This window comes from Apodemus sylvaticus, chromosome 11 (assembly GCF_947179515.1).
Source record: "Apodemus sylvaticus chromosome 11, mApoSyl1.1, whole genome shotgun sequence".
Classification (NCBI taxonomy): domain Eukaryota; kingdom Metazoa; phylum Chordata; class Mammalia; order Rodentia; family Muridae; genus Apodemus; species Apodemus sylvaticus.
The window spans coordinates 6414098-6434024 of record NC_067482.1 but is presented as its reverse complement, the minus strand read 5'-3'; the positions used below and the strand labels follow the sequence as shown (position 1 = coordinate 6434024).

The following is a 19927-nucleotide window of genomic DNA, read 5'->3' as shown; positions in this document are numbered from 1 at the left end:
GTGCTTAAAACGATCTACCGCTTTCCTAACCCAAAATCCACATTCCTCCAAATAAAAGCATGGGCAAGCCTATTACAGCAATACCCTAGACCTGTGTAAATTGATTTATGTGATTAAAACATCACCTCTGGATTATCGACAGTAGGCAAAACTTTAATTGACAAACATGAACCATTCTTGGAAAAATGAATAGTGCTTAAGAAAAGCTTGGTCGACACACACAAAATAGGATGGAAAAGGGAAGAAGAAAAGCAGAGGCTGGGCCAGGTGTTGCAACGTTAGGTTCCAGTGCACACAGGCATGGCAGGAGGAACCTAGGGTTTGCCTGTAGAGTTGAGGTGGGGTCAGTCAGAGTGAGCTTAAAAGTCATTGGAAATAATTTAGAATTTAAAAAAGCAGAAGTGCCATGACATAATAAAGTAAAAATATTTTAGTTGTATACAGATTTTTTCACCTATTGCTAAAGAGAACTAAAGATATCTTATAGAATTTTAAAACAAAGTTTAAAAAACAGGAACCAAATAAAATGCAGGCAATAAGAAAAAGCTGAAGTACTCCACCAAAAAAACAAAAACAAAAACATAAAACAAAAAAAGCAAAAACAAAATACCCTAGAAATGAAACTCTCATATGATGTTAGGCAGGGCTCTCTGGACAGCAGAACTCATGTGATGTGTATTTATTAGAAAGCAGACTTGCTAGATTGGCTCACATGAAGTAGAGGCTGAGACTGTAATAAGGGGCATCTGTTTTTATTTTAATATCTATGCTGTTATGTAAGATGTGTGAAATGATTTTTTTCTCAAATTACATGTTATAAAAAACATGTTCTCTGTACGTAGTATGTGTTTGTTGTTCCTTGGGCGGTTGCTGGTATGTAGTGTGTGTTGGATGTTCCCTGGACAGTGGCTGGTGTGTAGCGTGTGTTGGGTGTTCCCTGGGCAGTGGCTGGTGTGTAGTGTGTGTTGAAAAAAAAAGTATACTTGTTAATTTTTTTCTATTTTACCATAAAGTGACTTTTATAAAAATTCTCTTCCCAGATCCATATTTATTCTCTTGGAATGACATTGTATTGGGGGGCTGACCATGAAGTACCTCAAAGCCAGGTAAGTCACATGTATGATGTTTTCATACTGATACATACCTATCTATACCTTTTACAAAGCTCTTGGGTATGATTGTGTGTGTGTGTGCTACAGCGTGCTGCCAGGTACACGGGTGTTGCATAGCAGTTGCTCATATATGCACTGTCAGGGTCAGAGTGAACTAAGAGTGGGCAGAGTGAAATCACTTTAGAGATGCCCTAAGGACTCTCCTTCGACTGCTTGCATTGACTTGCCAGCACATCTGTTGGAACCTCTTTCTACAGAAGACCAATTGCAACACCTAGCCTCGTGGGATGGAGAAACTACTGATTCTTGGACTTCCCATTCCCAAATGGCCTTTGTTGGATTAGTTGGACTACAGACCGGTGGCTGCCACAATTCCTGCTCAAAGAACTGCAAATCCTAGAGGGCCGTTCGATCAGGCCACCTGTGTAGTGAGCATTTTTTCCATTATGTTCCTCCTTGCGGGCAAGATTTGCCCTCTGGAAGCTGTGATTTGCGCATGAAGAAGCAGAAGAAGATGTCACTCACCAGCTTTTTACCTGCGCCTACTCAGCTATCCCAACTCAGCTATCCCAGAACCAGCTTGAAGCTGAAGAATGGGCAAGAGCTGCAGACCTCTCTGGTGTCCTCTCAAAGGGAGCCTCCCTCATGCATACGGGAAAAGCTGGATTCTGCAGTCCCTGGAGGATTTTGGAGATGGAAGTGCTTTCCCTGAAATCCATGTGGCCCAATTTCCCTGGATATGGGGAGACAGAAAAAAATGTCCAATGCTCTGGCCATTCAGCTGGATCATAAAGGGAAAATTAAATGTGACACAATTGCTCAACAGGGACATTTCAACGACAAGGCCATTCATAGCAAATATACTGATGTGGTTCCAAAGGAGGTTATGAATAAAGATGATCCAGACCTGCAAAGGCCAGAAGAACAGATGATTAAAGAGATAACAGAAAGGTCAAGAATAGCCTTGGAGAAGATAATCGAGGAAGGTTGCTGTGGCCGAGCCTGCCCTGCAGCTGAGAAGCTGCCTCCCGCTCAGTAGATCCACTACATGCCATCTCAGCAAGGAGGAGCATTCAATTCACGACCTAAACAGAGGGCTGTTCAGATCGTAAAAATGCAGAAACCCCCAATGGAGTCTCCAAGACTCAGAATTTATAAGAAAATTCCCCAGAGACAACCATCTCCTCTTGTGCCTGTAATGGCACACTACTCTTCGGAAGAAGATTGTAAAAGAACAGCAGGAGTTGGAGATCCCACCATGTGTATCCAAGTGGAGGAACTCGAAGGCTTATACAGTTCCACTGCATAGACAGACGGCTGGCTGCTGATAGAAAAGGACTTCAGACTGTCCACATAAATGAAAATATTTCCAGACTGGCTGAAGCGCTCTACATTGCTGAACGGAAGGCTCGTGAAGGTATGGAAATGCAAGCCCAGGAAGAGAGAACAATGGCTCAAAGAAAAAAGGAGAAACTTAGAGAAATGACCCAGAAGGCCAGAGAAAGGAGAGCAGTGATGAATCCCCATGTGGAGAAAGAGGATGGAGAGCCCCTCGAAAGGGATGAGACCCACCATGACAGGCGAGAAGAGAGGCAGCGGGACTGGGACCTTTCCTGGGCAGCGCCTGAGAAGAGGTCAAAACCACAGAGAAATGAAAATGGAGTTATCAGTGAAGTCACTGCTCTTGGCATGCCCAGTCCCTGGAGTTCCAGTGAAGTCCCGTGTGCCCGAAGGCTCTTTAACCACTCCAAGGGTATGAGCAATGGTGGAGAAGATGACGTTTACAATGTTTATGATCAGGCCTCGTAAGGTGGCAAGGCTGACTCAGAGGATCTACAGGGCCAGTAAAACCTGCACGAGGGCATGTGCGGCGACGACCCCGAAACCAGGATACAAACCAACAGATCCATTCCTGAGAAGGTGTTTTCTGGTTCAGACCATAGACAGAGAGGCCAAGAAGGACCAGTTCAGTTTGAGGAAGTTCCTTGATTTAGGTTTTTAGAAGAAGCAAAACAGCACCATGGCTCTAAAAGACGCTCCAATAGCAATCGCCCCAAGGAACATGAGCATGCAGGCAAGAAGCAGGGGAAGGAGAAAATGGGCCTCTTCAATCTGACGTATATGGCAGAGGACTGCCTGGTCTGGCCTCAGTGAGAGAAGATGTGTCTATCCCTCAGACACTTGAGACCCCAGGAAGTGGGGACATCCTCTTGAAGTAGGGGGAAGAAGAGTGGGGTGAGGAAGTGTCGGAGGGGGGACCTGCAGGGGAATAAAGACTGTAAAGACTGGACTGTAAACAAAAGACTAAAGATAAAACAAAACAAAAAAAAAAGAAAGAAAGAAAAAGAAAAAACAAATCTCAGTGATAGATCCCAGCACTCAGTTTTATTCCAGGATTGAGTTCCACATTGGAGCCTGTTTGTTTGTTTGTTTGTTTGTTTGTTTGTTTGTTTTAATAAAGGTTCTCCAATCTGCAGCACTTACAGACAACACCGCCTCACACAGCATTGAGACTACTTCCTTGTGTGTGACAGTAATCCAAGGGCAAATTTTTCTGTAAGAACTTTATGAATGACAACAAAAAAAGGTCCTAAGTGACTGGCAGTCACTCCCAGGTCACTATCTGAGACTAAGCTGTGAGATGGAGTGGGGTCAGAAGGGTGGCGTGCTGATGTTAGAATACTTTAATCTCACCATCTACTGATGTAGGATCTAAATGTCCGATGAGTCAGTCTCGCACTGACAGTAGGGATGTAGCAGTTCTACCGATGTGTTAGGGAAGATGACCTCTACCCCAGTCAGTCAGCCTGCTGTGGGGGAGATAAGCGCTCCCCACGGACTCAGCCTATGATAGAGATAGTGTCCCTGTCCCACTCAGCCTGTGGTAGGGAAAGCAGGGTCTCTATTCCTGTTCCAGCCCCCTAAGGCTGTGGGAATTTGATAGTTTTGTGCCCTTGGAATGTCAGAATCCTACACCAGTGCTCCCGCAATAGCAGGTACACACCTGAGGCCAACTCTTAAACCCTGTACTCTGGTGAAGTCATTAGGCCAGTTTTAGCATTTCTGTTCTAAAATAATTTTGCTGTTCGGAATCTCAATATAAACATAATAGAAAACAGGAGTGAAAGCATTCAGAACAACTTTATAACATTTAGCATGTCATTTAGGCCTGGTGAGGTGGCTCGGACAGTAAATCGCTTGCCCCACGAGCACGGCAACTTATCTTGGGATCTCTGTCACACACAAAAGCAGGGCCTGGTCAAGCATATGTGTAACGCTGGTGCATGGGGGCTGGAGAGAGGCTGCCCTAGAGCTCATGGTCACAGCTCACTGGCGTGTCAGCAGATGACTGATGGGCGTGCTGCAGTTCTAGCAAGAAACCCTGCCTTAAGTGGCCCTGCGGAAAAGGACAGTGGAAGAACCCAGTGTCGGCCTCTGGTCTCCATGTGTGCACATATATGTGAGCATATCTGTACATATACCAACATACCTGTGAGTGTGTGTATATGCACACAGACACACACACACACACACAAAATGATAAAGAAGAGGAGGAATGAAAAGATGGGTTTATTTTAGTCATTTAGAAATCAAAAATGGCTGGAGAGTGACTCATTGGGTAAGAGCACTGACTGCTCTTCCGAGGGTCCTGAGTTCAAATCTCAGCAACCTCATTGTGGCACACAAACATCTGTAATGGTGTCCGATCCACTCTTCTGGTATGTCTGAAGATAGCTACAGTGTACTTAGATATAACAATAAATAAATAAGAAAAAAAAAAGAAACAAAAGCAGTTGTATTTTATTGACTATCAGAATTAAATATTTTTAATTAATGTAAATACTTTTAGTATTTAGTATTTAAATACCTTTTAATCCACAATTTATACATCTTAAAATTCCTGAGATTAGTGATATCATTCAGCACAACTCAATCTAATTTAACTCTTGGAAACTTTTGTATATTTCCTTTCTTTCCTTAGTTTTAGCTCTGTAAATATAAATGAGAAAATCAGGTGTTCCTGGAGAAATTGATGTTATTTGTCATGCAACATAATGATCAGGTAAAATGGAGCAGTCTACAATTACATTTTATATTCTTAAATTTCATATATATAATGACTAGAAATAAAGTCCGTGTGATAATGCAAAAATTCTAGGAATAATATAAAGTTATACTTTATGATCACAAAACCTTACCATTTTAGAAATACTTTAACATTAATTTAAAAGTATTTCATAAGTATTTCTTGTGTCAGACAAAACACTAAACATTAGACCTGCTGATGGGTCATACCTCTGAACTCTACTGGAAGATACAGATAGCTAAATAGATAATGACAGTATAATATAATGAATGCTCTTTTAGGGGAAATGGAAAAACCAAGGTCAGATGTGTAATTAGAGCCCAAGAGTAGTATTTTAAAGGAAATTGCATTTACTGCAACACAAGGGGAAAGGGATGCCTCAGTGGATGAGGCGCCACATGAAGCTGTTGTTTAGATATGCAAATGCATGTTAGAGCTTACACAGCCACAGTGGCTGGCCAGTATGTAATGTTAGTAGACTTTTAATTTGATAAATACGTTCTCGGGATACTGGAGAATTGAGCCTAGGACCTCACACCTGCTGAGTAAGCATCCTGCTTGTGAGACGCACTCCAGCTCACAAGCTCCTCCCTGTGGCTGTTTTGTATTTCTTTTTTAAAAGAATACACACACACACACACACACACACACACACACAGAGTACACTGTAGCTGTCTTCAGACACACCAGAAGAGGGTATCAGATCCCATTACAGATGGTTGTAAGCCTCCATGTGGTTGCTGGGATTTGAACTCAGGACCGCTGGAAAAGCAGTCAGTGCTGTTAACCACTGGGCCATGTCTCCGGCCCAGTTTTGTATTTCTTAATGAACAGGGATGCTCACCATCCTTCTTTATGCTTATGGGCCATTTAATTGTAGTAACTTAAAATCTATTTTAACTAATAAATAATGTCACACTCTGATTTGTTTCATCAGATTATTGAGCATCGCATTTAACTGTTCTCAAGTTATTTCAACATCTGGAATCTTCCACTTTATCATACAAATCCCAAATTATAGAGAGAAGATCTTATTGAACAGTGAATATTGAAATACCGTCCCCATTTCTCAATGTATTAGAAGAATCAAAGAATTCCTTTGATCCCAGCACCAGGGTAGGTGAGGCAGGAGTATCTGTGAGTTCAAGACTGGCCTGGTCTATATAGAGATTTCTGGGTCAGCCAGGGCTGTTCAGTGATACCCTGAAACAAACAAAGCAGAAACCCCATGCTCTTCATTATAAAATCAATCGCTTCTTTGTTGTTGTTGTTGTTACATTTTATATCTAGGGAGATACGTTAACTTCCTTCTGTCATGGTTTCTGAATCAAATACATCAGTGAGACATAATTGCTAATAGAACATAATTTTGAACACTAGCTGTGTTCTGAGATCCCATCAAGGCCCCTTATCTGTGGTTACTAACATGGCCTTCCTCTCCTCTCCTTCCCTGTCAGCCCATCAAGCTGGGAGACCATCTCAACAGCATCCTGCTGGGCATGTGTGAGGATGTCGTCTATGCCCGGGTGTCGGTACGCACCGTGCTGGATGCCTGCAGTGCCCACATCAGGAACAGCAGCTGCGTGCCTTCCTTCTCCTACGTGAAGCAGTTGGTGAAGCTGGTTCTGGGGAACATCTCTGGGGTAAGCTACAGCTCTGACTCGGAAGCGTAGTCACAGTTCGAAAATCAGTGGTGTCACAGCTTCTCTTTAAATGTACCGGACAGCTTTTCAAGATAAAGAGTAAAAATGGGGTTTATTGTTTCAGGGTTGATTGTTTACTACAAACAGTTCTTTAAAAATTAGAATTCTGTGACTTCCGCGTTTTATGAAAGCCTCTTTTTTTAAGGAACTGTGTTCTAGAAAAGATGGTAGAATGATGACAGCTCCGAGCTGTAACAGTCTGCCCACGCCTGCTTTTCTCCTCTGGTCCTTCCCAGAGATCTCTGAGCAGACCACCATGAGCACCCTGAGGAAATGCATTCAGAGTGATTTCAGAAGTGCTTCCTGTGCTCCTCCTTCCAGACTTCTCTCTGGCCCTCATGTGTCAGGATTCCCGTGACCTTCTCAACCTTCCTCATGGTCTCTCGTGTGAAGGCATCCACGGCCCTGTGCTCCCTGACACTCCGATGCCTCCGTTCTCTCTCTTCCAGGATGCAAAGAACTCAAGAATAAAATCGATCAACTGATCTGTACATTCATCCCTCCCTCCCCCTCCCTCCCTTCATCCATCCATCCATCCATCCATCCACCCACCCACCCATCCATCCATCCATCCATCCATCCATCCATCCACCCACCCATCCATCCATCTAATCCATCCATCCATCCATCCACCCATCCATCCATCTAATCCATCCATCCATCCATCCACCCACCCACCCATCCATCCATCCATCCATCCATCCACCCACCCACCCATCCATCCATCTAATCCATCCATCCATCCATCCATCCATCCATCCATCCATCCATCTAATCCATCCATCCATCCATCTATCCATCCATCCATCCATCTATCCACCCACACATCCATCCATCCATCCATCCATCCATCCATCTAATCCATCCATCCATCCATCCATCCACCCACCCATCCATCATCCACCCACCCACCCACCCATCCATCCACCCACCCACCCACCCACCCATCCATATAATCCATCCATCCACCAATCCACCCACCCATCTACCAATCCACCCACCCATCCATCCATCCACCCACCTATTCATCGATCTATCCGTCCATCTATACACACACATACATACTTACCCACTCTTGCTTCATTATGGCTGTCATTCAGTGCTTGTCCCTTCTCCGTGTGGGCTGTCACATGGTGTTCTTCCTAACTTTCTCTTAATTCTTTGTCTTGGCAAATGAAGTATATACATATTTTGCACACTTTCCTGTAGGGTGAGAAATAGGCTCAAAGGTCTCATAGTCAAAGTGTGAACTTTCACTAAACTTTAGTGATGCTGTGATGGGGCATGTGGGTCATGGGTGACGGATGGAGTTCTCTTGCTCCAGCTGCCTCCATTTTATGCCCATATGTCCTTTCAGAAAGTAAAATGGAAGCTGCTAGACTGTTGTATAGTAGAGACACAGTCAGAAGCTGCCAGTCTCTGCCGGCAAGGCTGTTCCTGCCTCCAGTGGGCACTGTGATGGTTGAAGCGCTTACGTAAGATTAGTCAGCCGTGAGCCGGTCAGCAAGCCAGCTCAAGTCCCTTGGGTCCTCTAGTCCTACAGCACTTTTACCTTAACTTTGACTAACTGTAAGAACTACAGTTATTTCTACATAGCATCCATCCATGTCACCGGGCAGGTGTGAAGGTAACAGAGCGGCTTTCAGGCACTCCACACGGTTTTGCCATTTCAGAGCGTCTGTAACAGTTATGGTAGTAAGAATGGCACATAGTATACCAGGTTGCTACGAGAATTAGGTATGGTGTTGATAATGCACTGTACAGGGCCTGGTATAATTGTTCCCTAAACAGCAGTTGTTACTGATAGTGGCCTCAAAGCAGGCATTCACATTATCTATGATATTCACTATTTTCCTGTTACCATCAGTGCAGTATGACTGATACCATTATGCAGTTCAAGGGCAGCATCATTTCAGAAATACTTTTAAAACTTCTTTTAAATATAAAATAAATTGCTGTGAACCATGAATTTTGACCTATATGCACACTTCAGTAATAAATATTAAAATGTGTGCGCCTGGGTGCAGGCGTGGCACATGCCTTTTGAACTACATTTAGCATCATTGTTCTTGTCAACTGTAATCTGTTTTTATTCTGTTTTTCTAAGAGAGCCAGTGTTCTAACTTTCACCCTGTATAATACAGAGTTGACCTAATTTGGCATGGCTTATTTTATGTAAGTATGGTTAAAGTCATTGAAATTTCAGACCACCGAAACATGTTATAAAGAGAATTCCATGATGCATCAATTTAAATAGTCACTTGCCAACGTATCTGGTTTAAAAATCTAGCAGACTATGTAATTCTGCCAGCAGTATCTAGGAAATTACTTCTTAAATCATTTAAACTAGTATTCTCTATGTATAGCTGCAGCCAGGAGAAAGTTTGATTATTCAAAACTATTCTAGCCTTAAAATTGTTTAAGTCTAATTTGAGAGACGAAAGTAGTTATCCTCAAGTTACCGCTTTCAAATGGAGCCACTTTTAACCCCGAGCCCCAGGTACAGCTCTGTGTGTTTGGTTGTCTTTTGACCTTGTGAAGGTAGACGGGCCAGTCCTGGTGCATATAAGTCTTACCCAAGCCATAAAGATTATAGTCAGGCATGGCGGCTCCTTACTTGGTACTAAGTCCTCAAGGTTGGGTAATGTGCTGTTCTGTGGACAGTCACTGACCCCTCCCCCCAACCAAAAAAAAAAAAAGATTGTTTTATCGAATTTGATTTTTGATCATTTGTGTACAGACGGATTCGCTTTCCCGTAGCAGTGAGCCAAAGCCTGACCGGAGCCAGGCCATCCGAGACCGGCTGAGAGGAAAAGGATTACCCACAGGTAAGAGGGAGAGGGCGGAGCGGGTGTTTGCCTGGCTGAGAAACCTGGTCGACTGTGACTGCGGTTCTGAGGATCCAGGGATGCAGAGAGGAACCCTGGGGATGGAGCAACACATCAGGCACAACAATAAATAAACATTGCAGTCATAAAACGTTCACTGCCACAACTCCCACACAAGCTCGTGCCCTCTCCAGGGGGCCTTTATCAGGGCCACCAAACACTTTACCTCTCAAGGCCGTTTATATTAAGGTTAGATTTTACAGCATGACCAGATGGGCACACATGTGTTTATAAGCATCAAGACCCCTGGAGAGAAAACTCCAGAAGGCAGCATTGTTCTCACTGAGTACCGGTGTTTTCTGTTCGCGCTCCCTTTTAACGACAGGCAGGATCCACTGAATTGATTTCATGAGAAAGTATTCCCGAACTTTCACTTGCCAAATACTGCCATAGTTTATTTTGTAAATTATATTTGTTACTTTCTTTTTACCTATCAGGAATTTTTGAACGTCATGGTAACATAAACATTAGCAAGAATATTTTGTACAAAGAAAAAAATAAAAATAACAAGTATATTCAAATATGTTCTAATGTATGTAATCATATAAACTAAAAATAAAAAATTAGCATTTCTAATTTTTAATTTACTCAACCAACATATAGCTATCTTATTTAAAAACAAGCAACAGCAAAAAAGAAACCTGTGAGAAACCCTTTCTTGTAGCATTGAAGCATAGACTCTTGATTATCTGTACTGTTTGCAGAGTTCAGAAACCTCTTAAGCAATGACTGTGTACTCCAAACCAGGGCCCTGTTTCTCCTGAAGTCAGGAAGAGGAGCACATGTGTTTTATGGGAACTCTGTGCTGTGTGGTCCAGTTGGTTAGATGTCCGTGTGTTTTGTGGGGATTCTGTGCTGTGTGCTCCAGTTGGTTAGATGTCCCTGTGTGTTTTGTGGGGATTCTGTGTTGTTCTCTGATTGGTTAAATGGCCCTCTCAGTGGTTTTCTTTACTTGTTACCTTGGAGACCTGTCCAAAGTTCTCAAGCGGACACCTGAAACCAAGCACTGGAGACAAATAACCTATGATGAAACTTGATCAGCAATGACAGTATGAAAATGAAATAATATAACAATATACTGAAACTTACAAATTGCCTGTTTTTTTAAATTTTCCTTTCAAAAAATAAAGATTATTGTTTCTGAAAAAGTATCTTAGCTTTCATTTTCCCAATATATATTATTTATATGTGGATAAAAGTATAAAGTGAGGTTTGTCTAAGTTAGTTTTTAGAATGTTCTGGTAGCAGTTATTTTTAATCCCTTCTTGCAAATCTTCATGTCCCTTGGATATGTGACACACTGTGGGTAAAAGTGCTTCTCTTGTACTGTACCAGGATTTAAAGTATGGTCATGTTGTGTTCATTGTGCAAAGAGTCCATCAGTTTCAGACCCCCTCCTTCTCAGGACAGGATAGTTACAGGAGACTGTTTATTCTGTCTTCCCAGCCCGCTTCCCTCTCTCCCCTACTCTCCCCCTTCTATGTTCTCCCCTGTGGTCCCCTCCCTCCTACCTTCTACACCTCGTCCCTCTGTGTCCTGATCTGTCCCCAGCCCTCCCGGAGTGTCCCATTATCCACCCTCCTGCCAGTTACATGGCCATGCTGTACAATTCATGTCTGTGTGTTACTAGCTCAATTAATTGGCCTGTGTTGCCTGACTTTTTCTTTAATGATTTTATTTTTTATCATTTTTGTGTTATCATTTTTATCATTTTGTGCATTTGTGTTTTGTCTGCAAATATGTCTGTGTGATGGAGTCAGATTCCCTGGAACTAGAATTACAGATGGTTGTGAGCTGCAGTATGGGTGCTGGGAACTGAACCAGAGTCCTCTGGAAGAGCAGGTGCTCTTCCCCACTGAGCCATCTCCAGACTCTGACCCTTTTCTTACTGCAACAATAAAAGCATTCTAAGTTGTTTGAGAATAAGTTTTAATCCCTTTTAATTTATAGCTTTAACTTTTTTCTAAAATGATGCACCGGCACTGCTTAATAGTTCCTAATAGTTCTTCAGGAGTGGACTTATGTGCTGTTTCAACCCAGGTGGTGAAGGAATGCTCGTGATTTTACAAACTAATAGAAGTCATTTATAGTTGGATCATAAAATCCGTCCCTCTCTAAACTGAAAAGATTTTTGTAAAGAATTAACAATGTGTGCCTCTCAGGTGAACTTTTTTCTATTTATATTTTGGAGTAGTAAAAGAACCCAGCATTTCCTCCAGTTTATTTGGAGTTGAAATTGCACCCTTCTTTGGTTAGGTATAATGGAGGAGGAGTCCTGTGTTCCTAGGCAGTGCTTGCATGGCAGTAATAGTATTGTGCAGGAGCCCTTTTAAGTTTCTTTTTCATTTGTACAAAAGCTCAACAAAATTGAAGGAAGTTATGCTAATTAAGACCTCCATGTGGAGAAGCAATTAGCAGCCAATTGTCAGTAGCATACACCAATTCAGAAGCTTAAGACTAAAAAAATGAGCTGTTGAAGAATAGATACTCTGGGGCTGGCTAGATGAGCCTTTCAGAGGTCCTGAGTTCAATTCCCAGCACCTGCATGGTGGCTCATGACCATCTATAACAAGATCTTGTCTTCTGACATGCAGGTGTGCATGCAGAGAGAGCATTCATATACAGTAAATAAGTAATCATCATAGATATTCTCCTAGGATGGAGATGTTCCATTAGGGCAGGCTAGCTCACTCTGGTTACTAGGAGCCAAGTAGCCTGAGCCCGCATTGCTAGTGAAGCATTCTTTTCACCCGTTGTCAGTATCCATGGGCAGGTAGCTGCAGTGTGTTAGGATTCTGATCACAGTGTTCAATAAAGAATGCAGTAAGACGGCAGAGAGATACAGAGTCAGGTTGAAAGAAGCCAGCCAGTTCAGGGAGAATGCCAGTATCTGTTGTGTGGTTGCTAAGTCACTACCATTCACCGTGCCATGTATGAGTAGATGACCTTGGAGGGTGGCTCTTGCATCTTCTGAGATATGTCACAAAGTGAAGGTCTAAACTAGTGGCCTGTCATCCCCTATGATACTCACTGCTGCCATTACTGATAGCATTGTTCACACACTCACACACTCACACACACACACACACACACACACACACACACACACACACCCTTCTTGCCAGGCTTAATTTTAGGAGACAACATCATGGCTTCAGGAAGCCATCATGGCTTCAGATACAGGTAGTGTGGATACTGCCCTGTTCCCTCTTTCTGTGTACTTGAGCACATTTTGAAGGAGAGTCAGGGAACTGAGGAGCCTAGTTAATACTGAGATGTCATTTCAGAGTTTCCTTCCCAGAGATGCTGTGTGTGTGAATGGGCAAAGAGAGTGGTGGTACCCATCACATATTAACTCAGATATAATAAAAATAGCTAGAACATGTGCTTTACAAGGAAATTTTTTCCAGTTTAATTGAAATAAGTGGGGTGCACTCTGTGGAGACTTTTTATATTCTTAAATTTTTTTTTTTTGTTCCATTTCCAAGACAAGTTTTCTCTGTGTCGCCCTGTCTGTCCTGGATCTCGCTCTGTAGACCAGGCTGGCTTCTAACTCAGGTGGCTAGCCTTTTGTGTTTTGGATTAAAGGGTGTGCCGGCCGCTTCTGCCCTGATTTTCTCAGGTCTTTTATTTGTAGCTCTTCACTTGATGTTCATTTCCCCGTTTGGATTTGAGCAAACTGTGCCGTCTCCAGCAGGAGAGCGTTGGTGTCTTCAGTGTAAACCTGGATGCTTATGGTTGATGATGGTCCCTGTCTATGAAGGGAGCTCAGGGCCTCCCGAACAGACCAGAAAAATCTAACAATCGCCTCTTGTCCTACTGGGAAAAGCTTGACTCTCTATTGTTTTTCCCCCTTCCCGACTTGCTCACATTTGCCCGTTCTCACCCTGCACCCCGCTCGCTCTCGCCCTGGCCCATAGGTTTTTTATTTGTTTCTCTTTAAGGATGGTTGAGAACCATCCTGTGGTTGCTGGGATTTGAACACATGACCTCCGGAAGAGCAGTCAGTGCTCATAACCACTACTGAGCCATCTCTCCAGCCCGCTGGATACTCTATTAAAGAACAGGTCTAAGACTTTTATGGGAAACCTTCTTATCTCTGGTTTCATCATTTCTCTCAAAAGAAGTTATAAATCCCCTCTTTGTGGATAATCCTACACCCAGGGAGAATGAAGCAGCAACAGAAAGGAGAAAGAAAATTTAATTTATTCTGCTGCTGTTGAGAAGAGCTCAGAAATGTTCAGATTGGTTAGCTCACTGATCCTGTCATCTCTAAAACAGAGTGTTAAATCAAACCTGCGTGTTGTAGAGGGAGGAAAGGAGAAAGCTGACTGGCTGGCTCAAGCTTATAGGTTGATTTAAAATCGAAGTCTCCTTAGAGTCATCTTGCTGCTAAACGATCAGTTCGCTCGGCCATCACTCTCTCGGAAGCTATTTTACAAGGAATTGTGAATACGGAACAAATAAAGCAGTGTCATATTGTTCTGCTCTGGAGTGCACATATGTACAGTTATATAGTGGAAGGGGTCATCTTCCTAGTGACAGTGTGCTGATACAGGCAGTCTGCTGTGCTCTGCTGCTGCAGTGATAGGGGTAACTGTGTCAGACTGAGGAGCTGTGCCCCAGGGGCACCGCTGTCATGCATCCTCGGTGACTGCCATGGTGTTTACTGCTAACTGTATAAAATCAGCAGCATGCACACATTTAGAAGTATTGGGAAAGCAGGCAACTGGTGTACATTTTGTTTAGTCTCAAGTACAGATTACCAAACGCTGTTATCAGCACATGCTCTTTGGCCAGCAGACTTGAGCATCGAAGAAGCCTAGCACGCCATGTTTCTTCTCACCCGTGTGGCTGGGTTCCGTATCTGAGCTCACATTTTAAGTTGTTAGACAAGTGATTTTTTTCCTAGTGCCTTAACAACATGAAACAATTATGCTGCTATATTAGGTTCTTTATTTAGTAAAATTTGTAGTTTTTCAGAATTATAATTGTATATTACATCTTGTACATAAATAACCCCTTTTATAAAAAAATAAGTTTTCATCCTGTAATAGATAAATGAGGCACTTCTGTGTCTGGTTGTGCTGTTGAAGATGGTCATCATTAGCATGACAGAGTGTGACTGAGTGTGACCGAGTGTGATGATAGTCTGCCTAGATAGGAGTATTTGGTTTAAAAATACTGGTTTAAAATATTGGTTTAAAAGATGATGTGTTTGGGCCCGCAGACATCTGCTTTCACCATGTGCTGTTTCCACCCCTACCTAAGGACACGTCTCCTTTTTATTCCAAAATGCAAATAAGACCAGTTACAGGCAACAACACATTTCAGCAACCTCTTAGCTCTCTCTCTCTCTCTCTCTTTTTAATCCACAATGGTTTCTTCCTCTAACATTTTGTAACTTACAGCTCTATAACTCTTAGACTTTTGCATTATATCATTATGACCAGGATCTTCCCACTTTAGCATTTTTGTAACTTTATAACTGAGTCCTTTGTGGCACCGATCTCCTGCTGGCTTCACATCCTGCTTACCCAGCTTCCTCCAGTCTGCCGCCCCGCCCTCTCATCTTTCCACCTTCTCAGACGGTCTTTCTGTCCCACAGCCTTTTCTGTGGTCCCATGGTCACCAGGTAGATTTCAGTTGTGAATTGAGATCATCTTTCATAAGTAATTGTTGTGTGAGACTTTAAGTTTGTGATTATCAGCAGATAGGATTTGAAAACTTGAAGGATGAATTGCACCAGAGTTGAATTTGGCATGTTTATAGAAACAAAACAAAATTGTGATAATCTTTTAAGTAGATTGCTTTATTTTCAATGTGTATTTTCTTGTTTTTTTTTTTTTTTAATATTTATTTGTATTTGTTTGAATGTGTGTCTAATTTAATTTGGGAACTTCACATGTGACCCCTAAAGGACTGCATCACAGCCATACTTAGAGCTTTACAACATAGATTAGAAGCTAGATTTTGTAATTACCTGCCCCGGGGCTGGAGAGATGGTTCAGTGGTTAAGAGCTCTTACTGCTCTTCCAGAGGTCCTGAGTTCAATTCCCAGCAACCACATAGTGGCTCACAATCATCTGTAATGAGATCTGACGCCCTCTTCTGGGGTTTCTGAGGATAGCCACACTGTGCTTATATATAATAATAAATCTTTAAAAAAAAAAAAAGAGAGAAAGCAAACCTGCCTGGGTGAGATGTGGTATGTTTCCTGATGTCCTGTATTTCCAGTACCTCAAATATGGAAGCCGACCAGAGTTGCCCATGTTCACAGAAATAGGAAATAAGCAGCACATTTGTGTCATTTGTGGCATCAACTGATACCCCTGTACCTTTCCTAATATTTTTAGGGTAAATTTATTATCAGATAATTAAAGCTTACAGTTATTACTGTGAAGAGATAACTGCTTGCTTCAAATGAATTTGCAAGCAACTTCTTGTTACTCAGAAAGATCTAGTCATAATATATAGCATATTTGTTTTCAAATCACAGAATATACCAGACAGTTGTCAGAGTCTTAGGACTATTAAGGTTGTAACTTCAAAATATTTTCTACATTTTTTTCCAGTACTGACTGGACAGATGCCTTTTTGTGTGCTGAATATGTGGATTTATATAATTGATATAGCTGGATGGACATTTTTGGCATGTCTTAAACGGGATAAATACCTTGTTTTAACCCCATCAAACTATAAATATGAAGCTAAGTTTAGTATTTCAGCTAGTTTTTAGTCTGTACAATTATCTGTCATGAAATACTGTATTTCTGTAACAATTTCAATGGAAATGATCTGGGTTTTAGACATAGTAATGTTTTCTAAAAACATATGTAGTTATTGTATAATTTTGAACTTAATAATTCCATACTTTACAGTTTTCTTCCTATGCAGAATAGAAACAATTCTGTTTTTCAATAAACATATCTATTTAAAAGATCAGAATACATCAGGCTTTTTACTTTGGAAACACGTGTTTAAGTATTCAGAAGAGCGTTCTTTAGGCATTATATTATCCTAAATCATTCTGTAGGTAATTGCTGTTCTACAAAAGTTGCTGCCATTAACATCTTCATTTTAAACCAAATCGTTTCCCTTTGATGATACAAATAATATTACCCAAAAGGAATATATTTCACTATCACTTGCATTGTCTCTTAGGAGACATGATGCAGGTATAGCTCAGAGGCTCAGTTCTTGCATGTACAAGGGCTTGGGTTCGATCCCCACTATCACCCAAATCACAGCAGAAAGAGGCGCTGACCTCGGGAATGCATGTGCTGGGGGGGGGGGGTGCGCATGTTTCCACCCTCAGCATCCCTGAGGTCGTCTCCCTCCCATCCTCCACTGTGTCTTTGGGGAGCTGACAGCACTTTCATTATCAGCAGTGGGTTACATACCAGCTGATTTTCTAAAGATTCTGTGCATACATGATAGATTCTTATCATTCCAGGAAGAAGCTCCACCTCTGATGCACTAGACATGCACAAGGCTCCACTCTCTCAGCAGACCTTTCTTAACAAAGGGCTGAGTAAGTCTATGGGATTTCTGTCCATCAGAGACACACAAGATGAGCAGGATTATTCCAAGGAAACTCCATCTGATAATAATTCCAGGCATGAAGATGCTGAGACTTTCTCTTCCCCCTACCAGTTCAAAACTAGTAGTCCACAAATTGATGTACTTTCTAAGAAGAAGACCTGGGCTTCGTCCATGGACTTGCTTTGTGCGGTTGACAGAGATGTTTCTGGAGAAACTGGCCGGTACCAGCACTGTGACCTTGAGACAGTGACAGGTCGGACATCGATCACTCCTAGAAGGAGAGAAGGAAGGTACTCTGATGGCAGCATTGCCTTGGATACCTTCAGCCCTCAGAAGGTGGAGCCAGCCACCCACACCCGAGACCTGCCGACCTCCTCCGCCGTATCAAGTGCTTTGGACCGAATTCGAGAGAAACAAAAGAAACTTCAGGTTCTGAGAGAAGCCATGAATGTAGAAGGTTAGTAATTCTCTGTTTGTCTGAGAGAGAAATGAATTGAAATATTAAAACATTCCAACACTCTAATTTCCATGGCCTTTGCATCTGGGTCCCATTGAGTCCTGCCCATTTCTGTCCACTCTCTGATTAAAACTCTTGTCAGAGTGCTACAGAGTTTCTCGGCAGGATGCTCCCAGGCACATCTCAGTGCACTTTTAAATCTGAGCTCCTCAAGGGTCTGGCAGAGTATGTGCTGTCTCTTTGGAGACTCCTGGTGCTGAGACGCTATGGATGAGATCCAGCCGTCAGGGCGAGCGAGCTATGCACCAGGTGGGCTCCAAACCACCAGCTTCTAAACAAGGACAGGCTGCACAGTGTGAGGACGGGGCACACAGTGTGAGGACAGGCACAGCTGGTATGAACTGACCTGCGGGGTCTACATTTCTAAAAGCATGGCATCTATGTGTGTAGATTTAAATAAAGCCAGTTTAGACTTTTCATGTCTATAGGTTGAGTGATTGTCCCCAATCTGAGTTATGCCACCTTTAAAATGGACATAGCAAAAATAGATTAATTAGATAATGAAGGTGACTCTATTAAACATGTCATTCATCACATTTTTAATTTGAAGCACATAAGATCAACTTTATAAGTTAGATTGCAATGTCTCAATGTGTCCCTTTGGCTAGCCTGGAACTCGGAAATAAGCTTGCCTCTGTCTCACCAGTGCTGATATTCAAGGTGTGCACCACCATGCTCAGCACATGTTAAATTCTTACCATTCTGTGTTAAAGCTGTTTCCAAAATATCCGAGTCACATAACCAAAAAAAAAAAAAAAAAATTCAATGCATTGAGTTAAATAAAGTCATGTTCACACACAGGTAACACAGTCACTCCTGCCCTGGAACTCATATAGATCAAGCTGGCCAAATCCTGAATGTATTTGAGGATGAAAGCTTTGTAACTTCCCTGTTTCTTAGTCATAACTGTATTGTCCTTTGTCATAGTCCTTTGAAAAGCACTTTATAATGCTTTCTACTTAGAGTAAGGAGTACCATACTTAAGGACACAGTTGTCTTCTGTGTGTGCAGAGGATGTGTGTTCATGTGTGTGCAGAAGTATCTGTATTTGTGTGTATCTGGAGGCCAGAGATAGCCTTGGGTGTTGTTCCTCAGGAACTAGTTACCTTTTCTCAAAAAAGAGACCTTGATTCTTAGCTTTGTGCATGTGTGGGGAGTGTGGGTATTGTAAATTTGAATGCAGTACTCAGAGAGGCCAACGACATCAGATCCCCCAGAGCTGGGAGCCATTACATAGGGGCCTAGAGCCCACCTGGTTCCTTGGGAGAAAGTATGTTCCCATAGCTCCTGAGCCATCTCCAGCCACCACCGTGTTTTCTGAGACAGCTTCTCACTAGATTCAAGGCATTCTATCTAAAGAGCAAGACCCAAGGGTCTGCATGTCCTCCCTCCTGCCCCATGCCAAGGCCCCCTCGCCCACACGCAGTGCGAGGATTATAAACTAAGCCTGGCTTTTACGTGGTGCTGGAGACCAAGCTCAGGTCCTCATGTGTGCACAGCAAACACCTGACCAATGAGCTGCCCATGTCCCCCCCACCATAACCATCTCAGGCAGGCGGCTCAGTGCAGTCATCCCACGGATTGCTAAAGGCTTGTTCTTCTGCTGCTTACATTGAAGCGTGTGCTGTTTTAGTAAAAGATATTGCAGTATTTTCTTTAACTCAGAGAGTTTATATTTGAACCTTGGTTTGAGAGTTAAAGAGATCAAATATTAATAGCATGGGAAATTTTAAACTGTATTATGGTTGTCAGCATAATGTATTTTGTTTGAATAACTAACTTTTAGTTTGACTACTTATAATAAAATATATAGAGCATGTGATCTATTTGTCTCATAAAGTAGTGTCATGCTTTAATAGAACTCAGATAAACCATCTTGAGTTCAAAGAGGTATTTCATTGAAAGTAATATATAGTATTTTAAGTCTTATTTATTCATATAACTACCTATAAAAACATATAACTAGATTATACATCCTACCCAGATCTTGAAATTTTATGTTTGTTAGATGATATAAGCAAAAAGGAAAAGCTTTCTTTTTTAAAATTACATCATGCTTTGAATTGTTTAATAAC

The 19927-nt window shown here is 42.1% G+C and overlaps 1 protein-coding gene and 1 pseudogene across 4 annotated transcripts in view; both read left to right on the top strand.

The window, feature by feature from the left end:
- The window catches only part of Ptpn13 (protein tyrosine phosphatase non-receptor type 13), a 164678-nt gene that overhangs the window by 54199 nt on the left and 90552 nt on the right, over positions 1–19927 (top strand). For all 4 annotated transcript variants that reach the window (XM_052198663.1, XM_052198664.1, XM_052198665.1 and 1 more), the window contains exons 4-7: positions 1041–1106; positions 6657–6842; positions 9643–9730; positions 17247–17792. In XM_052198663.1, coding sequence (XP_052054623.1) covers positions 1041–1106; positions 6657–6842; positions 9643–9730; positions 17247–17792 — 886 coding nt within the window. The remainder of the gene's footprint in view (positions 1–1040; positions 1107–6656; positions 6843–9642; positions 9731–17246; positions 17793–19927) is intronic.
- Positions 1627–3278, top strand: LOC127696134 (SNW domain-containing protein 1-like; annotated as a pseudogene).